At 40.1% G+C, this 22,002-nt stretch overlaps 2 protein-coding genes across 4 annotated transcripts; both read right to left on the bottom strand.

Moving 5' to 3' along the window:
- Positions 1–102: 102 nt before the first annotated feature.
- Positions 103–2,335, bottom strand: tal2 (T-cell acute lymphocytic leukemia 2). The gene is made up of 2 exons (XM_038704267.1): positions 2,145–2,335; positions 103–1,533 (listed from the first exon to the last, which is right to left on the bottom strand). Exon 2 carries the CDS (start codon positions 1,517–1,519, stop codon positions 1,181–1,183), a length of 339 nt encoding a protein of 112 aa, XP_038560195.1. The 5' UTR covers positions 1,520–1,533; positions 2,145–2,335; the 3' UTR covers positions 103–1,180.
- Positions 2,336–5,679: 3,344 nt separating this feature from the next.
- On the bottom strand, positions 5,680–21,730 carry LOC119892206 (protein shortage in chiasmata 1 ortholog). Of its 3 annotated transcripts, none has more exons than XM_038704355.1 (27): positions 21,414–21,730; positions 20,633–20,708; positions 20,373–20,502; positions 19,045–19,135; positions 18,555–18,926; positions 18,316–18,421; positions 18,099–18,240; positions 17,896–18,006; positions 16,830–16,953; positions 15,960–16,054; positions 14,667–14,915; positions 13,797–14,234; positions 12,784–13,011; positions 12,444–12,638; positions 12,248–12,340; positions 11,691–11,872; positions 11,456–11,528; positions 11,235–11,304; positions 10,689–10,867; positions 10,506–10,611; positions 9,553–9,664; positions 9,175–9,296; positions 8,982–9,069; positions 8,651–8,782; positions 8,242–8,391; positions 6,923–7,706; positions 5,680–6,501 (listed from the first exon to the last, which is right to left on the bottom strand). In XM_038704355.1, coding segments are annotated over exons 1-27 (4,536 nt in total). In that variant the 5' UTR covers positions 21,416–21,730; the 3' UTR covers positions 5,680–6,415. The 3 variants fall into 3 exon arrangements, with proteins under 3 accessions (XP_038560283.1, XP_038560285.1, XP_038560284.1); XM_038704357.1 differs by having other exon boundaries at positions 6,938–7,706; XM_038704356.1 differs by having other exon boundaries at positions 10,689–10,864.
- Positions 21,731–22,002: the final 272 nt, after the last annotated feature.

Raw genomic sequence — 22,002 nt, 5'->3', positions numbered from 1 at the left:
TTTCTGTAACTGTTATAACAATTTTTTTTCCAGCTGTGAGCAGATCCTCCTTTTTCTTTTTACATTGCATTGTGGGACAGTTCCTATCCATCAACAGCACACTCGGTTTGAACGTTCAAAGTAAACTTATACTTACATAGTTTCAGTGTGAACCCACCTCAACTCCAAATTTAGATTTAGTAAATAGTATGGGGTCTGCTCAGAAATTAAATGTTTGGTACCTCTGAAGTGTTTCTTGCTGTACAAATTACTTTTGTTTGTAATGATTCGAGTACCAAGATTCAGAAAGCGTTACTAACAAATCATTTATTAAATAAATAGTTCAAATAAATAACATACTGTATATTCACAAGCAAATCAAAATAACTTACAAAAGAGGTATCAGAAGATAATTAGCACACTCTTCACAGTAGACAATCAATTCATAATCTTTGGCTATATGACATGCGTATTTTACAAAAACTCAAATTAAAATGCATTTAAATAAAATTACATTTGTGTGGTCAATCGTGGAATTACTATAAGAGGATTGTCAGTTTTGCCAAAGTTCCTCAGCCAAGTCCCAAGTACCACAAAGTTGGTAATCAACAAATACTGAAGTCCTTTTCAGAACTGATTCTTCTGAAGTCACATAACCTTGATAAATACACATAAAGGTCAGACTTAGTCTTCTCAAGAAAAAAAACAGCATGTCGATTTAAAAAAAAAGTGCCCATGGCTATTTTGAGACGATTGCAGTCTGGAGAATTGGCTGAGCCATTATCTATTCAAATGCTGAATCTATTGCTTGAAATGAGAAATTCCTTAATCCCCTCCATTTTCCTCATCGGCAAAACAGCCTCTCATTGCAAAACTAAATTAGTTCCAGGCGGCCGGCAACAAGGAATATTAACATGAAGACATGAAGGGAATATTGTACATCCATGCAAAATACAAATTAATTTTTCACCCGCAGATCATATTTCAACACTGATCAGTATGGAGGCTGTGCCCACATGTTCCACCACATGTGGAGTCCACCAAATATCACAGAATATTGCATCTTCTGCATTCAAACACAAGTCACACACGGGCAAGAATGAGTCTTGAGGAAGGACGAGATCAGTTTTTAAACCCAAGAAAAGGGTCACACAACGTCCACATTTTTTGATTAATTTTTTTGTATTTTGTGGCTGTGGCTCTACCAGGCCTCAGAGCTGTCGCAGCTGGATCCAGGTGAGGGGACTTCTGTGTCACTGGTCAGGGCCCAGGTGTGTGGAGGGGAGTGCAGCTGCTCCATGTTTCCTCTGAGGAAGGTGAGCAGAGTGGTGGGGGAGTGGCTGGCTGGCTGACCGCTCTGGCTCTCCAGCAGCTGCACCAGGAAGTTGATGTAGCGCATGGCCAGACGAAGGATCTCGTTCTTGCTCAGCTTCTTCTCCGGAGGATGGGTGGGGATGAGCTTGCGGAGCTCGGCAAAGGCAGTGTTGACGTTGTGCTGGCGCCAGCGCTCCCTCGTGTTGGTGAACACCTTCCTGGTCATGGTGCCGAGTGGAGCTGTAACGATTAGTTGATTGATTGATTAGTTATCGAGAAAATAATCTGCAGATTAATCGATAATGAAAACACCTTAAAACACCTCCTGTGCGCACCCATATGTGGAGGCTGGTGTATAAACAGATAATGAATGACAATGTAGTAAAACACAGGTGCAATAATAATATAAAGTATTTTTTTAAATGAGAGATTATGACTTCTGACAAATACTGTACATTAATAAACACTTGCATGTATGTTAAAACTACATTGTCGTTCATTATAAACCATTAAATGTTTAAATGAATGGGTGAATAAATGCTAATTAAGGCAGCTAAATTAAAATGTTACTAGATTTGTTTTTAAAGAGACTTTCTGGTTATATAAAGGGTGTCCTACAACAAAAAAATATTGTTGTTTGTAAATTATTCTCAAATTATCATTATAAACAGATAATTCAATCTACCTTAATGCAGAATCTGGTGTAAATACATATAATAAAATGATAAAGGAGTACACATATCTCCTTGTGTTACAAACTCTTAGTGATTAATTATTTACTTGACCAAAGTGGAAACATGTGGCCTTGAGGGCAGCAAAAAAAATCCTTCAATATACAACAGATTTCTCACCTGTATGTGTAGAAATGTGCAGAAAATCTCAGCTGCGCCGTTGTCCTCTGCGGGTCATCAGTGTCCAGGCGTGAATGTCCACTCAGTTACGTCTTCTCATGCTCTCTGAGAGATCCTTGTGAGTGAGAGGGAAGGAGAGAGGAGAAGAGAGAGTGTGAGGGAGGGAGGGATGGGGAACAGAGAGAGAGAGAGAGAGAGAAGGGGCAAGACTGCTGCATGCTCGCATCCCACATTTTATAGCAGGGTGAACCCTATTGTGTGACGTGTGCTGTCGTGGAGCCTCTGTGGCATTGTGTGAGGTTGGTGTTAACTGAGGAGTGATTGTTAAAACACCCCCCTTCCTTCTATCATTTAGAGCCAATGCAGGTGGCTTTATGGTTATAATCCATAAATCGTCACTTTAAATGATTTTCATAGGTGTTTCTGTGCAACATTTGAAGGGATTCTGTCTTTTTTTTTTCTGGACTCAACAGCCTTTTAAGTGACTATTTGTGCTGCTTTTATGATTCATTGCTCATTTAATCCTTGAAGGTTCGCACTAAAGGTGACAAATATATTCCCATTGAAGTGAAACTGAGACGTTCGTCTCTCTGATCCTTCTCTTACTGCTGTGGACACTTGTTCCTTTCTGTTTCTCTGACATTAGGCATGGACAACCCACCATCGCCTCCACCGTGGAAAAGACCTTGATATCACTGGCTGCTCTGCTATTGAATTCAGCCTGATTGGGCCACAAAAGGTAAAAATACCATATCCAGATTGACAGTCGAACAATATGGGTTTTGTTATGACTATGGTAATCTTGTTGAGCCATTCCAAGGGGCCACACATAAATTACAGAGGAAACAGGGAGAGCACAGCGCCCTGACTCACCTCTCTCCAACCACTCCTCACTACCCCCCCCCCCCCCCCCCACTTTCAACCTCCGTTTAGATAAAAAAAACAAGTCTAGTTTAACCAATTGTCACTGTTCTTTTTACACCCTTCAAGTGTTGTTTCAAAGACGCAGCCTTCCGTAGAAGTCTGTGTGGAGTAGGAATTTACATAATCCGATTAGGGGCTGGGATTAGCCCCGAGCCTGGAGAACAGGCCCGATGGGGGCCGTTTTCTGAATCGGCCATTCATGGGCCCTGCTGCACGTCCAAGAGGCTGCACCTGCAGGCCAGGCGCCACCACTCTCTGGCTCCATCCAGCCTCCACTGCAGGCTGAAGGTCTGCAGACACACTCACTGTAGGACCTTTTGGCCTGTCTGTTAACTTTCATCACACCAACAAGGCCAGGTGAAGATTATAGCAGACTGGTTTTATCTGTCATGTAGGTTGAGGCTGAAGGCAGAATGACAAGCTATGAAGGTCCTTGTGGTTTTAATTATGTTGTGTTAAGTGCAGCATTTTGATACGTAAGCACACTGTGAGAGTCTGTACGATAAAATGAGATGAGTGCTGTGTTTATTGTTGCATTTAGAGTAATATGCATAGATAGCTCCTGGACACAGAAATGGTGCTGCAACTTTAGAGACAGAAAGTTCATTTGCGGCTATTTTGATATTCAAATTTTTCAAGCAAAAATTCCAAATATTCACTGTTAGCACCTTCTCCAAGGTGAGGAATTTTACTACTTTTCTAGATTTTTGTTGTTTTATATGATTGTAAACTGAATATTTGGAGTTTTTCACTATAACTATATAGTAGTTGCAGCCCCAAGTGGAACTATAGTTAATTTTCATGTGTTATCTTTTCCATTCATCCGTCCATCGCCAACCGCTCATCCTGCGTACAGGGGGATCTTTTCTTTATTCTGATTGCACAGTAACGTTTTGAATATCTTTGGGTTTTGGGGTGCTGGTGAACTAAAACAAACTATCTAAATACATTTGAGCTGTGGGTAATTATAATAGGCATTTTTCAACATTTTCTGACTGTATACAGACAAAACTATTATCGATGAATTAAGAAAATGGTCAACAGATTAATGGCTAGTGAAAATAATCATTAGTCGCTATTAGTAGCTTTACTTTAGATTTAGAGTTCATGGCTGCAGATTTACACTACAGTGTACAGTCAGGGGCGAATTAAACAATAACATTGACAGTATGAAAACACCAAGTACTAAAATACAATACACAATCCACTGAAGACCCTCATCAGCTTACTCCTGTATCTCCTGTTCAGGTTACCACACAGTAGCAGTACAGACTTGTGTTATATGTTATCAGATCAGATAAATTCTGAATGAATGACAAAATGAGGATGATCAATAAACAGCAACCTTGATGCGATTCACTGCTAAACCAAGTGAGACTGTGGAAGAGGAAACATCTGTTTTTCCCAATGTGTCTCCTTCAAAAGGCAAACGTTGGCACCCTATTTAATAAATATTTTAGTGTCCCAGCCACTCTGAAGTTGCTCTCTCACATGCAAGTTGCACTGTCATTGCTTGCAAATTACTGCAGTTAATTAACATGATTTACCTGCAGATTTAATATAAAAAAATTTTAAGTCCCAATATTTCTGAATGTTTATTTGAGCTAATGAATAATACAAATGTATAGGCATATATAACAACACTTTACTTATTGAGCCAATATTGACGGGTAATTACTGCGTTTGTAGAATTTGGTGAAGGGGACTCAGTGTGACTTCAATACTGTCTCTGGTGACTTTGCAGGGTTCCCTGTTCTTAATTACTGTATCTTATTAGCATGTTGCAATGTCAGCTATTGTGTCAAAATACTGTGTGTGTTGCTTCTTCTGAGATTTCCTTCAGATGGGCATTATTTGTCATCCCCCCCCCCGTGAAACACACAGGTGACACAGTTAACTGCTGCCTGTTATTAAAGATAACAGCTGTGTGACCTTTACAGCTGCAGTCAGAGTAGGATCCAAATCTAAAGGATGGCTTTGGTTTAAACAGCCTGTTAGCTCCCACAGTGTCTCTCCTCTCCCATTCAGTCCAGGCCTAACGTATAGTCAGGGGCAATTACTGCACCATTACGCTGCTGTTTACCTAGCCTTCTTATGGGGAGTCCTTTGACCATCCTGCCACCACAGCTTTTGTTCCAGTGCCATAAAAAAATAAACCATCTAGTCTGCCTCTGTGTTTGTCCAGTGCTTGTGTGAAGGCAGAGGCCAGAGAGATGTTTTCAAAAAACAAACAAAAAAAAACCTGGCGGGTTACTGATGGTGGCTAGCCAGAGCTGGATATGGCTGTCCAGAGGCAGGGAGGCTTGGAGTCGATGTCCCCGGGGGTCGTCTTTGTCTGGGGATCATTCCTGAGGGAGCTGGCTTCACTCTGCTGGCTCGTGAAGATAAGCACTCTCTCCACATGCTGAGAGACGATGATAAGGGGATTGCTTCACTAAATGAAAAAGGAAAAAAAATAGCCCCACCATTGGAGCTGCTAAAATGAGAGGCTTTATCAGTTTAGCTGGGAAAGACCCTCGATCCCACTCCTCTAGCCATAAATCACAATTTGTTTTTCCACTACTGAGCATGCTCAGTATGGGGGAAGACCAAAACAAAAGGAAAATGTGCACACAGTTGTAATCTTTGTTTAATCTTATTTTGTAAAAACGAAATGTTAACACCCCCCTAATTTAGGCCTTAGAAACAGTATATAAACATATAATAAACAGTTTATAACACATTATAATACAGCTGTAAGGCATAACATTTTACAACTTGTCCCATGAAGACAAATTTTATAAAATTACTTTTATATTGTCGTTCTGTATCTGTTTATACACCAAGAGGAGTTATAGGGTGCAGGACACTAAAATAGTAGTTTAGTAGAAAGTTTTGATCTAATAAAGCACAAAGAAGTACCATTTGTGCTGTGAAATATGGCCTTATAAGTATTAAAACATGTAATAATAAGTAAATACTATAACAATATAATATTTATAAAACAAAGTATTTTAATATATCAGTATTTTACATTAGACTATTTGACTGAAAATTATTCATTTTAATTATTTTGTCAGCAACTACTGCACCTTACCGCCATATAATTAATGGTCCAGCTGATTTTAAAAGAAAAAAAACCCGGAATGCATAAAAGCACTGTTGCTTGTTAAATATAAAATATACAACTGAAATGTAGAAACTTAGCTTGCAATGAAAACTATTTGCAGGGGAAAACGTTATTTCATCTGAATAAAAACTCGGAAGCTAAACCTAAATCATGCAATTAATACCTTGAATGTAACAAAACTTTAAGGATGTACTGCTCTTTTCTCTTTTTACAGTACACAGCAACAGAGCACTCATGCCTAAAATAATTTAAGCCTAGTCTGTCCATCACTTCTGCCGGGCACCCTCTCATAGCTCAACCTCCCCTTCTTCAGTGGTGTCAACACTGCAAAACACACACAGGAAATATCTCAATCTGTCAATGAAGCTTAAAAAAGTCAAAAACAGACATAATCCACATTTCTATCCAAATGTAGTGCACATATTAACCAATTTTACAGGAAATTGCATATTAATGTGTGTTTCCATCCACCACTGTGATGTGAATATTAGGAGTTGGTTCATCAACATAAACACCCGGTGGCGCTAATTCTCCAGTCAGGTGCCATGAAACCATTGACGTAGTTAAGAAGAGCGCTAGTCAAACCACGAAACAGTGGAAAATGATGTTGCTAACATGATGGACATGTTTCATGTATTCAGTGGTGACACGCTTCATGTGCGTTGTGATTTATTCGCTAAGTCTGTTTTCATTGTACTTTGCCACTGCAGGTGGATGGAGACGCACCGTACCCACTATCATTCACCTGTTCCAACCAAACCTGCAGCCTTGCCCGTCCTCTTCCTCTCTTGTCCCATCCAGCATTTGGGGCCATACTTAGCTGAAAGCGACGCCGTCTCTCCTCTACTGGTGAGGCATTCGTTGCTGGTTTGTCCTCGACCCCACAGCAGGACCTCTGCAGGAGGGCTCAGACTATAGGAAATGCGGTGGCAGTCTGGATGTTGGCGGTCACTGTAGACCGAGGAGAACGTGGACATTTGACTGCTGGCTGGCTGCTGGTGGATGGGGCTGAAACCGAACATGGAGTCCAGCTTGAAAGGACTGTCGAGCTTTGCTGGAGCCCTCTGTGTCCACACATCTTTTGCTCTTTCAACAACTCTCCCCGCTGCTCCAGCTCTGCCTCTGCGGCCAGAAAACATCACCTCCTTTCTGCCTCTGTCTTCCTCTTTCCATGGATCACCGCTGGTCCAGCTTCTCGTGAGGTGAACATCTGGGCTGCCAAAGGAAGAACTCAGGTCGAGTCTGAAATCTGTGTTGCCATCCTGCACCATCGAGTCTGGGTCTGGTTCACCGAAGCTGCGATCAGCTCCGAGCAGGAAGCTGGTGTCGTCACTACAGAAAAGTTCTGGATGAGGGTTGATGGGGGGTTCTGGTTGTGGGTCAGAGTTCATGTGCTCCGGGGCAGCAGCGGTGGTCCAGGTGCTGTTTGGTGGACTGGTTTGTTGGTTTGTGTCAGTGATAAGTGTCTGAGACTCCGGCTGGTTCGGCTCTGTGGTCAGTGTGTACAGGGAGGTGGTGTCACTGAACAGCTGAAACCAGGAAGAGAAGAGGGGCTATTGAGTGCTGAAATGTCACTGAAGAGATCCTTATTTTTAATCTGTTTTCATGTGAAGTACTTTGAATGAAATTTAATGTATGAACAGTCATAGGGATCGTTTGATCTGGTAGGGCCACGTTCGGTTTACTGGTTTGTGCTTAGCATGTTTTTCACTGTATCGGTTCCACACCGCTGGGCCTCACTTGTGTTGTGCTTTATCAGACAAAAGTCCAGTAACACGGCTGCGGGGGGAGAGTGAGGAGGTTTGCTCTCCCCCTCTGTTGTCACACAAACAGTGTTTAAATATTGGCTTTGCTAAATGGACTTTTTGGCTGTTTTCACATTTTGGTTATTTGTACCTGATCCAGGCTGGTGCCCCCTAATTATTTATCTGTATTAATAACTTTAGTAATATTAAGTATATTAACATATATCTTTGGTAAACATTTTCTAATAACCAAACCTGCCCTATCATATCCCAACAATATGCATCTTATATTTAAGCATAGTGACATATCTCGGATCACCTTGAGGACTTTATGTGGCACCTCAGGGATCAGCTCCTTCAACTGAGACAGAGAGGCCCCCAGGAGCCACTGGAAGGATGGTGCTCTCCTCAGCAATAGCTGACCAACCAGAGGGTTAATACATGGGAACTGTAATAGACACTTTTCCTCCTGGAGGGAAAGAAAACAAAATGTTACAACATGAAACAATCAAAGCCATCTAAAGTGATGATAAGTTTCAGGTACATTTGTTATGTGGCATAATGCCTAAAAATGATACGAATAAAAAGCTCAATGTGGAGCCACAGCAGAAGCTTCTCATCCTGCAGTTATCCTGCATGAGTTAGGTTGAAGTAGTTAATGACACCAAGGAAAAAAACTCTCAACCCAACACTAGACTAATCTACGTTACTTCCTCTTTATAGATCACCTCCGAGGGAATCACAGTCAGCCAGTCTCTGTCCAGCCAGCTGAGAGGGTCCCTGTCACTGGCCGTCAGGCGGTGGAAGCAGATCTTGCTGATCCATTTGGCTATTTCCATCACCTCGGACACAATCAGCACCTGACAAACACGGTAGACAACAAAGGGGTAGATGTAAAAAAAAAAGGATTTGTACAGGAACTGCATTTGCATTGACTAAATAGAACAACCACACGGTGTGAACTTGGTGTTTTTTACTGAATTTGTTGAGATGTTTTGACAGCAAGGACATATAGTAGCTGAAAACCATGTTTGTGTTTTTTAAAGTCTATGGTTCTACCTTGACGTCTAGATCCTCTGACTTCATGCCGAACAGCACCAGAGACGAATAAACCAACACCAAATTGCTGAAGGCTTCGCTGGAAAATCTGCCATCACACACACATAAGCAGTGAGCTTTTGTGTGCACAATGTGTGTGTCTGTGTGTATGTCTACGTGCGAGCGGTTTGTTTGTGTGGGTGTGGACACTGACCCTCCTCCCTGCCTGTCTGGGCAGTGCAGGATGAGCCAACAGCAGCTGTATTGCAGAGAGAGAGCAGTAAGCCTCATCACTACTCTCTCACTGGCTCGCTCCTGACACAGTTCACCCTCCTCCTACACGAGCGCACACACACACACACACACACACACACACACACACACACACACACACACACACTGAAATGAATTAGTTGCTGCTTTCAAGATGGAGATTTTATTTAGCAGCATTACCAATAACAAAGAAGCTCAGTTTACGGAGATAAAAATATGTAGGAAATCGCCAGCATTGTAGCGGATTTATGTGTGTGTGTGTGTGTGTGTGTGCGTCTATCCTTTTAAAGGGTGCAGCAAGTATCTCTGTGCCTGGTACCTGAATGACGATAGCGGTGCTTTCATCCACTGTGATCACAGCGTAGCGATGGGTCCCTCCGAGCATCTGCAAGGACGGACAGTAGGTCCTCTCCAGCACAGTTATTTTAAACCTGTTACAACAAACAGACACCCTTCAAACACCATATGGCGCTTAAATGATAGCTTACCATCACATTTTTAAAGCCTGACTGTGAAAAACCATTTTGGAGAGTAGTTTTAAAGATTTGTCATCTAAAGTCAGGTTTAGACGTACCTGAAGAGAGTTACACTAGTAAAAAGACTAAAGCTGAAACTATGAATCAATTATTCAATCATCTGGAAAATTAACTGGCAACAGTTTTGATAATTGGTTAATAGCTTTAATCATTTATAAAGCTTTTCTGTTTTCTGTTATTGTAAATTGAAATAATTTGGGATTTGGACAGTTGGTCAGACAAAACACGACATGTGAAGATGTCACATGGTCATGTTTCACTGCTTACTGATACTTTAAAGACGTTAAGGTCAGTTGAAGCCTTAATAATCACCATTAATCAGGAAGAAACAAGAAACAACTAAAAGATTATAACTGTAAGGATAGAGTGGGACGCCGTAAATGCATGATAAACATGATTAGCTTTTTTAATATCTAAAGGAAATGGATTAATGAAAACAAAATGCACAGACACTTTCAGTGACCATCTAAACACATACATCCGAGCTCTAACATTAGGAGTCACTGTGACTGTTTTCCCAGAAGGGAACGCTATCATCTCGCCTTCATTTTTACTGTTATTTAACAGGTTTTCACATGATGAAAAAACAAAAACTATTCAACCATTTTATTTATTGTAAAATAATATGTATACTGATTTTTGGTAATATCACCCAGTGTGGGTTTAATCTAAATATGGAAATCCAGGTATTTTCCATTCTTACTAGCTGGATATGATTCAATTAGCCTTGATTTACCCTGACTCGAGTGTCTGTAGCAGTAGTGGACAGTTGAGAAGCCCCTCTGTGACAAACAACACACATGGCACATTTTCCTCCAGCAACCACGAGGTTTCTTCCGTCTCTTTTGGGAAGAACACACACATTTAAAGAACATCTCTGTACATTAGCGTGAATGCTACGTATGTGGTGGCAGCTGACCAGTGTCGCAGATTATTGTGTTGAAGGTGAGGTGACTGATGCTCCTCTCTCTGCAGACTGCGGCCCATGGTGACTGACCTGGATGGTCATACTCAATCACCAGAGAGAAACAGCTCCAGGGGAAGTCGGGGCCCACGTGCTGCTCACACACCACCACACACACACTGTCGCGCATGCTGCTGGAACAGGATGGGAGTGTAAAAACAACATAGCTTGAAATGTTTCCTTTAACACAGGAAAACAATTACCACTTACTCCAGTACGCCAAAGCCCTCCTGTTCTTTACTCACACAGCATGGAGTGACACTTTCACCTAATTCAATTTGTCTCATGTTTGCTTGAAGAATGACTTTGGTTTTTTGTTTATGTTCATAAAAATCTAACTGGAGAGTACTATAAACAATTATATTCTGTATGTCATTTTTGAGTGTCAAGATACGAAATAACCACCACAAGGTCTGTGAAAAATGTGATTTATGAGGAATATGGTGAAATATTTTGGTAAAATGAAACAATGAATACAAAAATACAAATGTAAATGTTTACCTGCTGATCAAACTGGCACCATTAAGTGTTTTCTTGCCCTCCTCAGGACAAACTGCAGTTACAGCAGCACCTGAGATGACGATAATGGCTTGTGATTGAGCTTTTATCAAGTGAGCTTTTTATCACAAGTGACAATGCAAAATAAAATCAGTTGGATGGATTAATGAACCTATGTTTGTATTTAGCCACAACACTTGTTTCCACAGCTGTAAATTGCTCACCAGTCACTTTGCTCAAGCTGTTGATGATTATAGATCTGGTGTCGTCAGAGTCGACTGATATTAAGACAAGAATCTACAGAAAGACAAATCAACCAGGATCATAGTTTTAACATTATGGATGCAGGTAAAACTGAGTATTTCTTGACTAACAGCAGTTGTTTACAATGAAACAGAACAATACAATTTCCAAATTGCAGTAACCAAACCAATTTGTTTTTCTCTCGTGACCACTGACTTTCTCTGCAACGTTCTGTCCTTTTCTGCTGTGCAGCCGTGCAGGCAGCAGCTGCTGCAGCTCCAGCACTTTGAGGTTGGACTCCTGGTTCTTTTGACTGAGGAAGAGGATGATCTGCAGCCTCTTCACCAGCTGCTTCAGACTCTGCTCTGCACACGCCTCAGCTGCCTTGGTCAGGTACTCTGTAGTAAATAAGGGGAGGGCTGTAAACATCACAATATGGTGTACACTATGGTACAGTCAACGCACTCTGATGGCTCCTCAAAACTAAACCTAAAGGCTCTAAAAACCTATATTCTCATTCAGCTTCTTTTGATGAGTGATGGGTTCATAAAGGGCCATAACTTTTTCTGCCAAACTTTTGGTTTATATACGGGAATTTTTTCTCTTTTTTCCCCTTGTTTTGTAACTGGTGTGAAATGAACATAATACAAACAGTGTAGTTGTATCCTTTTGTTGTCTAATAAAACCACACCCACGCCGCCCAGATAGTGTGAAGTGTTAATAAATGATAACTAATAAAGATTTAAGGAGCTTTAAAGTCAGTTTATACTGACCCAGTGCAGTACTGAGGTCACACTTCAGCAACAGCTCCTTGAACGTCACCAGCACATGAATCTGAGCCGCCTGGTTGAAAAGCACTTCCCGATCTGCATGCAACACAAGATGTACTAAATTAATATCTCAGTACAACAATTTACAGTTACAGTGTGTTACAAATATGTTTCTGCATTATCAAACAACATTTTATACCTCTGACCAGCTCTGCGCTCTTTTCATGTGTCCTGCAGAGGGCCTTCTCTTGCTGTTTGAGGAGGAAGTGTGTTTGGTCTGGGGCCAGGCAGCTGAAATCTCCCCACACGGGGAAGTTGAGCCACAGCTCTCTGGCAGAGCTCAAACAGGGCTGAGCAAAGGCCAGCAACTCACAGTAGGCGTGCTGCTGGCTGGCTGTAAGGGAAGCGAGAGAACTGCGGTTTAAAAAACAACCTTCAAACACACCTGAACCATCTCATCCATACTTTACTCTAACAAGGACAATTTAAGACACATGTTTTGGTATATGTTAACTGCAGGTGCTGTGAAGGTGTCGTACCGGTAGCTTGGACCTGTACTACTCTGCTTTCTTGTCTGTCCTGAGGGATGGACGGACTGACAGGACGACTGATGAGTTGACCTGTCGACTGAAAAGCTGCTTTCTGCTCTCTGGTAGCATTTCCTGTCACAGTACCGCTCACATACGTTAGCCTCCTGTCTGATCTTTGCATCTGCTCTGGAGACGGCTGCAGCTCAGGTGGTGGCGTCTGTTGATCCACTTTTGGTGCTAATAAAAAGAGGATGAGATGAGGTTACAGTGTGCAACATGAAAGAGTCATCAGACTGTGAGTACAGTAACTTAGAGTCAGAGTGGAAAGTGTCTTGAACTTGAACCCCAAAATGTTTACGTTTGGGGGCTACCTCGCTGCCTTATCACTATCCATATTAATTAAGTTGTGTAAGTGGTAACAAAAACAGTCTGTTTAGTGATGCAACTACCGGCTATTTACATTATTGATTAATATTCCCAGTATTTTCACGATGTATCTATTAATCATTTAGTCTGTAAAATGTCAGCAACTACCAAGTTCCCAGAGCCCACAGGGGAAGTATGTATACACTGAACAAATTTTTAAAGCAACACTTTTGTTTTAGCCCGCATTCCTCATGAGCTGAACTTAAAGATCTAAGACTTTCTCTATGTACACAAAAGGCCTATTTTTCTCAAATATTGTTCACAAATCTGTCAAAATCTGTGTTAGAGAGCACTTCTGCTTTGCCGAGATAATCCATCCACCTCACAGGTGTGGCATATCAAGACGCTGATCAGACAGAATGGGTATTGCACAGGTGTGCCTTAGGCTGGCCACAATAAAAGGCCACTCGAAAATGTGCAGTTTCACTGTACTGGGGGCGTCTGGAAACCAGTCATTATCGTGAGGAAAATGTATAAAATTAACACTGTAAGAACATAAAGGATGTGACGAGAATCATCTTCAGGCTTTATAAGAGCAACAGCTATTAAAATTATCTATTTCAACCAAATCAGCCACAGCAGCAACAGCAGTCTACCTGGAGTGCTGACGAAGCTCTGCAGTGTTGCAGTAACTGAAGCTGTCTGCTGAGATCTTAATATCATGAAGGTGGACAGAGGGTCAAGGTCCTTCTCTGGTGGATGTTCTTTAACCAGCAGACCTCTGTGATTGTCTTTGATATTCAGTCTGGAGGAGACAGCCTGCTTGAGCATGTGGGCGCTCTGTTCTACCTTACAGTCGTCCACAACTTCTGGAAACCTCTTGTGTGAAACTTCATCTTTGGTGGTAGTAGCAGGTTTTACTTCCTTATCATTTGTGTTGACAGTGTGCATCAGGAAGGTGTTCTGAGACGTATCAGCAGCCTTTTCTTTTTGAAGAAGGGTGTCGTCTGCAGTAGCTTCAGCAGCTTCAGATTTCTTCAGGTGAGAAAACTGAGTTTTGTTTGCGGGATTCTCCAGGATGGATCTGATTGTGACTGAGACCAGAGGAGATGATGTGTCAGAAACTGGTAACTGGTTTGAAGCAAAACATAAAAAGCAGTAGGCTATACACACTTAATATTACAATTATTATTTTTATTGTTGATTAATCTGCCATCTGGTTTTCTTGATTAATCAACAAATTGTTGAGTCAGAAAATAATGCAAAATGTCTATCACAATTTACATAAGCCATATTGGTAATATATTAAAGGTGCTTTGTTTTGTCTGATCAGTACAAAACAAAATGTATCCAGTTTACTATCCTAAATATATGAAGCTGTAACCTTTATTGTTGGCATGATTGCTTTAAAAATGATCCAAACAATAGGTCAAACAGGTGGTTATGTACTGCCAATTCACCCTCTAACAAACAACAGAAATCTGATGCATCTACCACATTCACTCCTAGCCACTGAGATCACTCACACTCCACATGTTCAGGTGACCGTTTGTTGAAGTCTTCCATCTTTTCCTGCTCGTTGGAGTTGAACTCAGACAACATGCTCTCAGTGAACTCGCAGTTTCTGCACAAATACACTTGCGGGGTTATAACACACCCCACCGGTGACTGCTGTTTGTCACCGACGCTGATAAAGCTTTGGTTCTCTAACTTCATGACTCTCAAGGCTTCAGACAGAGGCTGGAAGTCAACAGCTGGTTCATGTATTTGGGGCTCTGTAAAAAACAAATACAGCAGATAAAATTTTTACTAACACCCTTTGTAGAAGTATTTGTCCTGTAGGTCTCTAAAACTAAAAACACGGCAGCATTTCATATATTAAGTATGTTTGAACTAACAAAATAACGTAAAAATAAGCTTTGCTGAAACTGTAAATAAATGCAACAGCAAAACAACTAAAACAAACTAACAAGGATTAACCTGAACAACGAGCTACTAAACATGCATGTTGGTACATCTTTACAATTATGCTACAGTTCCCATCATGAAACTTGATAGCACATTTGTTTGACCGTCTGCGCCCATGTCTGTCAAACCCCTGCCCCGAGTTTTGTTAAGCAGGCTCTTTGTTAACATTTTTAAGTCTCTACGTCCAATTTGACTCACTGAAAAGCTCCCGTCAGAGCTAAAGAAGACATAACAGAACTGTTTTCTATGGCGAGCAGTGATGGGCTGATGAAGTGTCATGAAGCTTCTGGGCTTTAAACTCAGGAAGCACGATGACATCTGGTGGTTTGTAAAACTTACAGCAGCTCTTCAAGACTGAGGCCAAAGCACTTAAACACAGTGCTGAATTCCAATCTTACAGTGTGTGTGTACCAAAAGTCCTGGGAAGCCTTTGTGCTGTAGCTGCTGTAAATGCACACATTATTGTGCAGTGTACAGGAAAAACAAATTAACTGTAAAAAGCCTGAATATAACATCTTTTTGTTGACACTAAATATTCACAATGAGTGACTTGTTGGTGCAGTTTAGATTCTTTGAACTTTGTAGTTGATAATTATGTGACATTTCACAAGAGTGGTAATGTAGTAACTGGACATTACCATTCATTAAATTGTAACTTTTTTTAATCTTGTATCAGTTCCCATGTTCCCATGACGGTCCTTCTAGTCGACACTGCCACATTCCTCATAAGCTTCGGAGCTGTGGTATCGTTATACCCATCACTAATATCGAGTAAACTGATCCTAATGTATAAAACTGGCGGAGTGCCCCTTAATTACAACTTTAGCTGTAAAACCAAAGCTTGTAGTTACCTGCCAACAGGAAGCCCACCACAAAGGCTGGATGCTTCTCTGCCCTCCAGAGGGCCGTCCACATCTCTCTCTGAGCGCTCGCTGACACCAGAGATCTACGTGACAATCATTAATGTTACAAGAGCTTTTGTACATCAAAACACCAGTGGTGGAATGTAACTAAGTACATTTACTCAAGTATGAGGTACTTGGACTTTACTTAAAATATCTCTTTTGTGCTACTTTATACTTTAAATTTAGGAAAATATTGTACTTTTTACTCCACTGCATTTATTTAATCTAGATACTCTGCAGATTTTCATTATCAATACAATATATAAACGACTAATAAATTATAAATATTATTGGTTAAGTTACCCAGCAGTATTATATAAACTAAATAAAATGAGCTCCATCTTTACCAGCTGCAATATTAAAGTGATGAACACATGAATGCATCACTAATTATTAGATGTTTAGTTTAGATGCTAATACCTGTGTATTTTGAATGCAGGAATTTCACTTGTAACCATATTTTTACACTGAAGTATAGCCACATTACTCATGTCCTCAGTCATATCCTCTCCTAATGCTATGACAGATAAGAATTTATCCTCTGCATGTTAAAGGAGAAAATGACATTTAAATTGGGTGTGCTGACTTTTTTGACTATTAGGATTTTGTTCATTCACACAGTGATAAAATAGAAATAAAAATGCCTTTCAGTTCCTCATTTAACTATGAGATTTCATTTAGGTTGTTTCCTTCATAAACTGAATGTTTATCACTTCACTTGTATGTTCAGCAACTGTGTGAAAACGAACTAAACCTCATCAGGGTAACTGCTCTATTAGCAGTTTGACCACATGGTGAGCTGGTGTCCTCGCTCACCGTCTGCAGAGCGGCGACATCTCTTCCTTCTGGAGTTTACATGTGGACAGACAGATTTGGGTTTGACTGGTGCTGGGAGTCAAAGTCACGTCCAGCTCCATTTCAGCCGGAAGCGTCAAACGTCCTGAGAGGAAGGTCAAGTTTATATTTTATTCTTCTCTACAACATTTCAGAGCCAAATATTGTACTTTTTATGTCACTGCATTTATTTAACACATGGCCTTGTTGGACCAGTTTATAAAATATAATTTATTATTAGAGATTAAACTACCCAACAACATATAACATATAAAGCAGACAAAATGAGCTCCACCTCAACCATCGAGTACCGCTTCCATATTTATACATTAATAAGGATCCATACACTTCTGCCAAATACGTCTTTTTTTAACTTTTGATATTTTAAGTACATTTTCCTGCTAATACTTTCATGTACATTTTAAAATGCAGGGGTTGTACTTCTAATGCAGTACTTTAATAGTGGGGTATTGCTACTTTTACCTAATTAGATCCATCTCACAGTGGCCACAACCCGTTCCAGCATCTCCCCTCTGGTAGGCGTTACAGAGCACTGTACGCCACAATGACCAGACACAGGAACAGTTTCTACCCACAGGCCATCACTCTGATGAACACTTGACTCCAGACACAGAGAGTCAAAATCCCTGTACAATAACCTTGTGACTCCACCATCTACCTGTATACTGTTTACTATTTATTATTTATCATTTTTTCAATTCATCAGCTGTTCATATGGTATATACTGTATATATCACATCCACCATCCTCCATGTACATAATAATACCTGCACATGTGTATGTGTACATTGTAGTTGTGCGCACATACACATTTTGCTGAGCTCTTTGTTTTTGCTTATTCTTTAAATGTACATTGAGAGCAATGTAAGACAAAGATTCCTGGCTATTAAAACTGATTCTGATTCTGGTGAATGAGTTGAATACTTCTTCCACCACTGCGGGAAGGTGTAAAGTGGTACATTTAGTAGAAAATATTTCTGTCCAAACATGATCAACTATCTTTGTGTTTTCTCTCTCTAACTTTTACCTGCCAAATCTGCCTCCATCAGGCCTCCATTCATCTCGAATTGTTTGCTGGGCTCCTCTGGTATCTCATACTGGGAAATGTCCACTGACGCTGATACGTGTGGAAGGGGAGCTGAAAGAAATGTGACCCCAGTACATCAGTTCACTTCTCTATGTTACTGCGTACATTTATTTGATCTAAAAATATTGTTATCTCATCTTCACCTTTACGAAGCACGTGCAGAACTGGAGGCTGCTCATCCAGCTGTTCAGGAGCAACACTCATTTTATGACAAATGCTTGAAAAGGCGGTGAAATTTTCTTGGCTCAGATTCAGTGTGTCCACCACAACCGGCAACAGCAGACTCTACAGAGAAAAAAATCAGTGTTAAAGTAATTTCATACATAGGCAAATCACTTGGCATTTATCATCTCTAGTTACCTCTTCTTTTGTTAGTGACTCTTTACAAAACTCCTCATGAATGTTTGCACACATGTGAATGTCACTGGTGTTCACATCAGGAGGTTTGTCATAAGACGCACAGTGTCTGAAAGAGTTGTAATCCAACAGTTTTTAACACTAAAGTAAAAGGTCAGTAAAGTAACACTCTTGTTAATTTTAGCATATGATAGTCACTTTGATCACATCACTATGAAACACTTCAGGAAGAACGTCTACACCTGAATATGGCGTCCTCAGTGATGGTATCTCCTGTTGAGCTCAGCAAGGGGTCGGCAACAGGAAGGGTCCTCAGCCTGGACAGTTTGGCCTTCAGCGTGGGTAAATGTTTCTTAAAATGTGGCAGGTAATCGACAACCATGAGCTCCTCTTGCAGGAGGAGATCCAGAGCTGATGAGTAACCCTCTGTCTTATTTCCAGGATTCATCTGGTCAGTTGTCCACTTGACAAATGATTCCTGACATGGATCGTTGATCTGCGCCTCCTTTAAAAGGCAGACATACTCATCCTGGTCTAGATCCTTCACTGAGTCAGGATTAGAGCTGGGTATCACCTCCACATCCCTATGCACCTCACTCAGAGTCACGCTAAATCTGGAATATAACAAAAATGTAACAATAAAATAAATATTGAAATTATGTCAATAAAAACCTTGAGTGTAAAATGATGAACAGTGAGACAGTTTGAAAGTCTGTTTGAAAAAGTCAGAACCTTTCTGGTGAATTAACCGGTTGCTTTTTTTCTCCCAGGTCATCGAGCACGGAACCACTGACAACGAGTTTGCAGGTGGAGATCACCTTTCCTTCAACAAGTGAACAAAAGAAGTCAATATAGAAACAAACCCGTTGTGTTGGTCTCATTTAAGGTAGTTTGTTCTATTACACTGCAAGACATTTGTTTAAGAATGAAAAGCCGTAGGTCTTTACTGGACTCTGTTAGCTATCTACTCTGAAACTGCCATTTGAGGTTTACTTTACTCTGCTACATTTTACTTTTTACTCCAATGCATTTGTCTGACAGATTTAGTTACTTTTCAGATTACAGTATTTCATACCTCCAATGTGCAGTTAAAACCATGTGTCTTAGTAATTGTAAGACATTGATTACTGCACAATTAGTACTTTTGATACTTTAAGTAAATGTTCCTGATAATACTTAGATACTTTTACTTAAGTAAGGTTTTGAATGCACTACTTTTACTTGCAGTAGACTATTTTCGCACTGTGGATTTACTAATTTAGTTAATGATCTGAATACTCTTGACTGAATACTGTAACGTTGGGAATTCCTAATATCATATGAATAAGATGCAGCTAGGTTTGCTACTCAGTAAAACATGTTTAGGTGAAGATGACGTTGGCAGGAGCAACAGAAATGTTGGGGAATAGGGAAAGAATGTTGCATGAAAAGTTGATATAGACTGCCTTGCGTTCACAGAGCAATACGAGTAAAGGGTGCTGGCTAAAAGTGTGAAAAGAAAATCTTTAGCTAAGTTTAAGATAAAATAAACATGTTAGGAAAATGTATGGAGGCAGTGCTTCCTCTCAGGTTATGTACCACACTAAACAAGTCCTCTTAAATTTAACACTCTGTGTTGATAAATACCTAGGGGCATGGTAAGGTTTAGGGTTTGATAGTATTAGGGATGACTGTTGGTGCTTTTATATGCAAAAATCTAAGCAGGACAAATCAGTAGTAGAGTGGAAATGATGACTTTTACTCAGCTAGAGCAGTGAAAGAAGGTGAGGAATCTGTGTCACCAAACTGTAATATTCAGAAGTGTGCGAGCATTCAGACAAAATTATTCAGGTGCAAGACAAAAATACATATAACTGCAGAGTACAAAGGAGAAAGGTCTGCACACTGATAGGCTCCAAGTAAATAGTTTAATTCTCTTTTTAAGGCAACGTTTGGATCTGATCTTGTATTCAGTCTAACCCCTGGTCATGACACATAAAACATGCCCAAACCCACAGCTCACTCGGGCCCAGGTCACGCCACAAAATGGTTATAAAACCTTAGTTAGGCCACTTGTGTACCTCTGCTCCATGGCGTCCTGTAAGTGACTTCAGGCAGCTTGCCACTATGGGGGTAGAGGTTACTGGTACCAGTGAAGTAAGGTGTTGGCAGTGCCAGCAGGTTCATCATTACTTTCAGACTGGTGGTGGTCTGCAAAAACAACACAGAAAGGTAAAAGAAAGAGGGAGACGGGTCAACGCAGCATTATGCTATGTTGAGCTGTCTCCCTCTTTCTCAATGATTATATTCAGAGGAAACAATTAACATGCCAAATACTCACCTCAAAAACATAGTTGAGAGCTTTGTATCTGTTTGCAGAGAAAATCTGAGTAGGAAAAGAGTTGTCCTTTTCAGACCTATAAATAAAGAAAAATACAAATACATAAATCCAGGATAATCATTATCATGAACCTAAAATAGATCAATTTAATGTCTAATGTCACACTAAAGTCATCACTTTAAATAACTGTGTATCACCAGTCGTGGAGGAAGTACTCATATTTGTAGTAACAGTCCTGCATTAAAAATTTTAGAATTACATGAATTATATCACTGGATATTAATTATTGATGAATTAAGGTTTAAAGCATTAATTTAATTACTTTATAAACTGCTGGGTAGCTTGTACACCCCCCCCCCCCGGATCAATTAAGTCTGATCCTAAACCTTTAACGTTACACGTTAATTAATTTGTTGGCTATATTTTGTATTATTGATCTGAATCTGCAAAGTAAGTACAATTATTAAATGAATGTAATAGTGGAGTAAAAAGCACAATATTTCCTTCTGAAATATAGTGTAAAAGTATATCAGAAAATGTAAATGCAAGTATCTCAAGGCAGTACTAATGTACAGTACTTGAGTAAATGTACTCAGTTACTTGCCTAACGATATGTTAGCTGTCTCTTCCAAAGTAAGCTAGCAAAGATAATAACGTTTTTAGCTAACGTGGTTTCTAGGCCTTCAACTCAAAATATTCTGATGAAACTCAAGATTCAACTGCACAAATTCAACAAATAAAACTTGAATAAAAGGACTGTGTTGGTCAGCATCAAACTTACATAATTACTACGTTATCTTTTGGTGTTTTTGACAGGCGAAGTATCGATCAGGCGCTGATGTGTTGTCATACCAAAGATGAATCAGTTGCTCCGGCTGTGGGACATTTTGTTTTATTACACAAAGCATCTCCGCTTGTTGGGCTTATAAAACATTATCTATTACCAACCAAATACTATAATTTTGCAGTCCTCCATAATAATTATGAATGTATGTATGAAAAAAATGTGTATTATAATAAGTAAACCGTCAGGACATATAGGCTAATGATATGATATCTATTAATAAAAATTATCGGCAAAGGAAATCTCCTCTTTTTTAAATAGGAATGGATAGTTTTGTGTTTTATGTGCCTGGTCAAATAAAACCAAAACAATAAGCACGGCTATAAACTACTAGGAGAAAAGGAAAGAACCGAAAGAGCACTTTATTTTGTGGAATTTGGGTGAACTGGCCCTTTACGATGTCACTTTTCACCACAAGGAGGCGCTGTTCATTACAATATCAAACGACAGGCACTAATAATCACCAAATCTGGAGATACTTTCTTGTGGTGTAATTGGGAAAACACTAACTTGTAACTTTCGCTTT

This window comes from Micropterus salmoides, unplaced genomic scaffold, assembly GCF_014851395.1.
Source record: "Micropterus salmoides isolate LMB-PRFRI ecotype aquatic unplaced genomic scaffold, ASM1485139v1 Ms_hic_scaffold_7, whole genome shotgun sequence".
NCBI lineage: Eukaryota > Metazoa > Chordata > Actinopteri > Centrarchiformes > Centrarchidae > Micropterus > Micropterus salmoides.
Note: the sequence above shows the minus strand (reverse complement) of the source record. Positions and strands in the feature narration are given on the sequence as shown.

Bases quoted from the DNA above. Each gene is read 5' to 3' on its own strand.
- tal2 (XM_038704267.1), bottom strand. From the start codon at position 1,519: ATGACCAGGAAGGTGTTCACCAACACGAGGGAGCGCTGGCGCCAGCAC.
- LOC119892206 (XM_038704355.1), bottom strand. The intron at 14,916-15,959 runs GTAACTACAAGC...TGTTTTTTACAG, and splicing joins GGTGGGCTTCCTGTTGGCAG to AGCCCCAAATACATGAACCA. The intron at 6,502-6,922 runs GTGAATGATAGT...TGTGTTTTGCAG, and splicing joins TGCAGGTTTGGTTGGAACAG to TGTTGACACCACTGAAGAAG.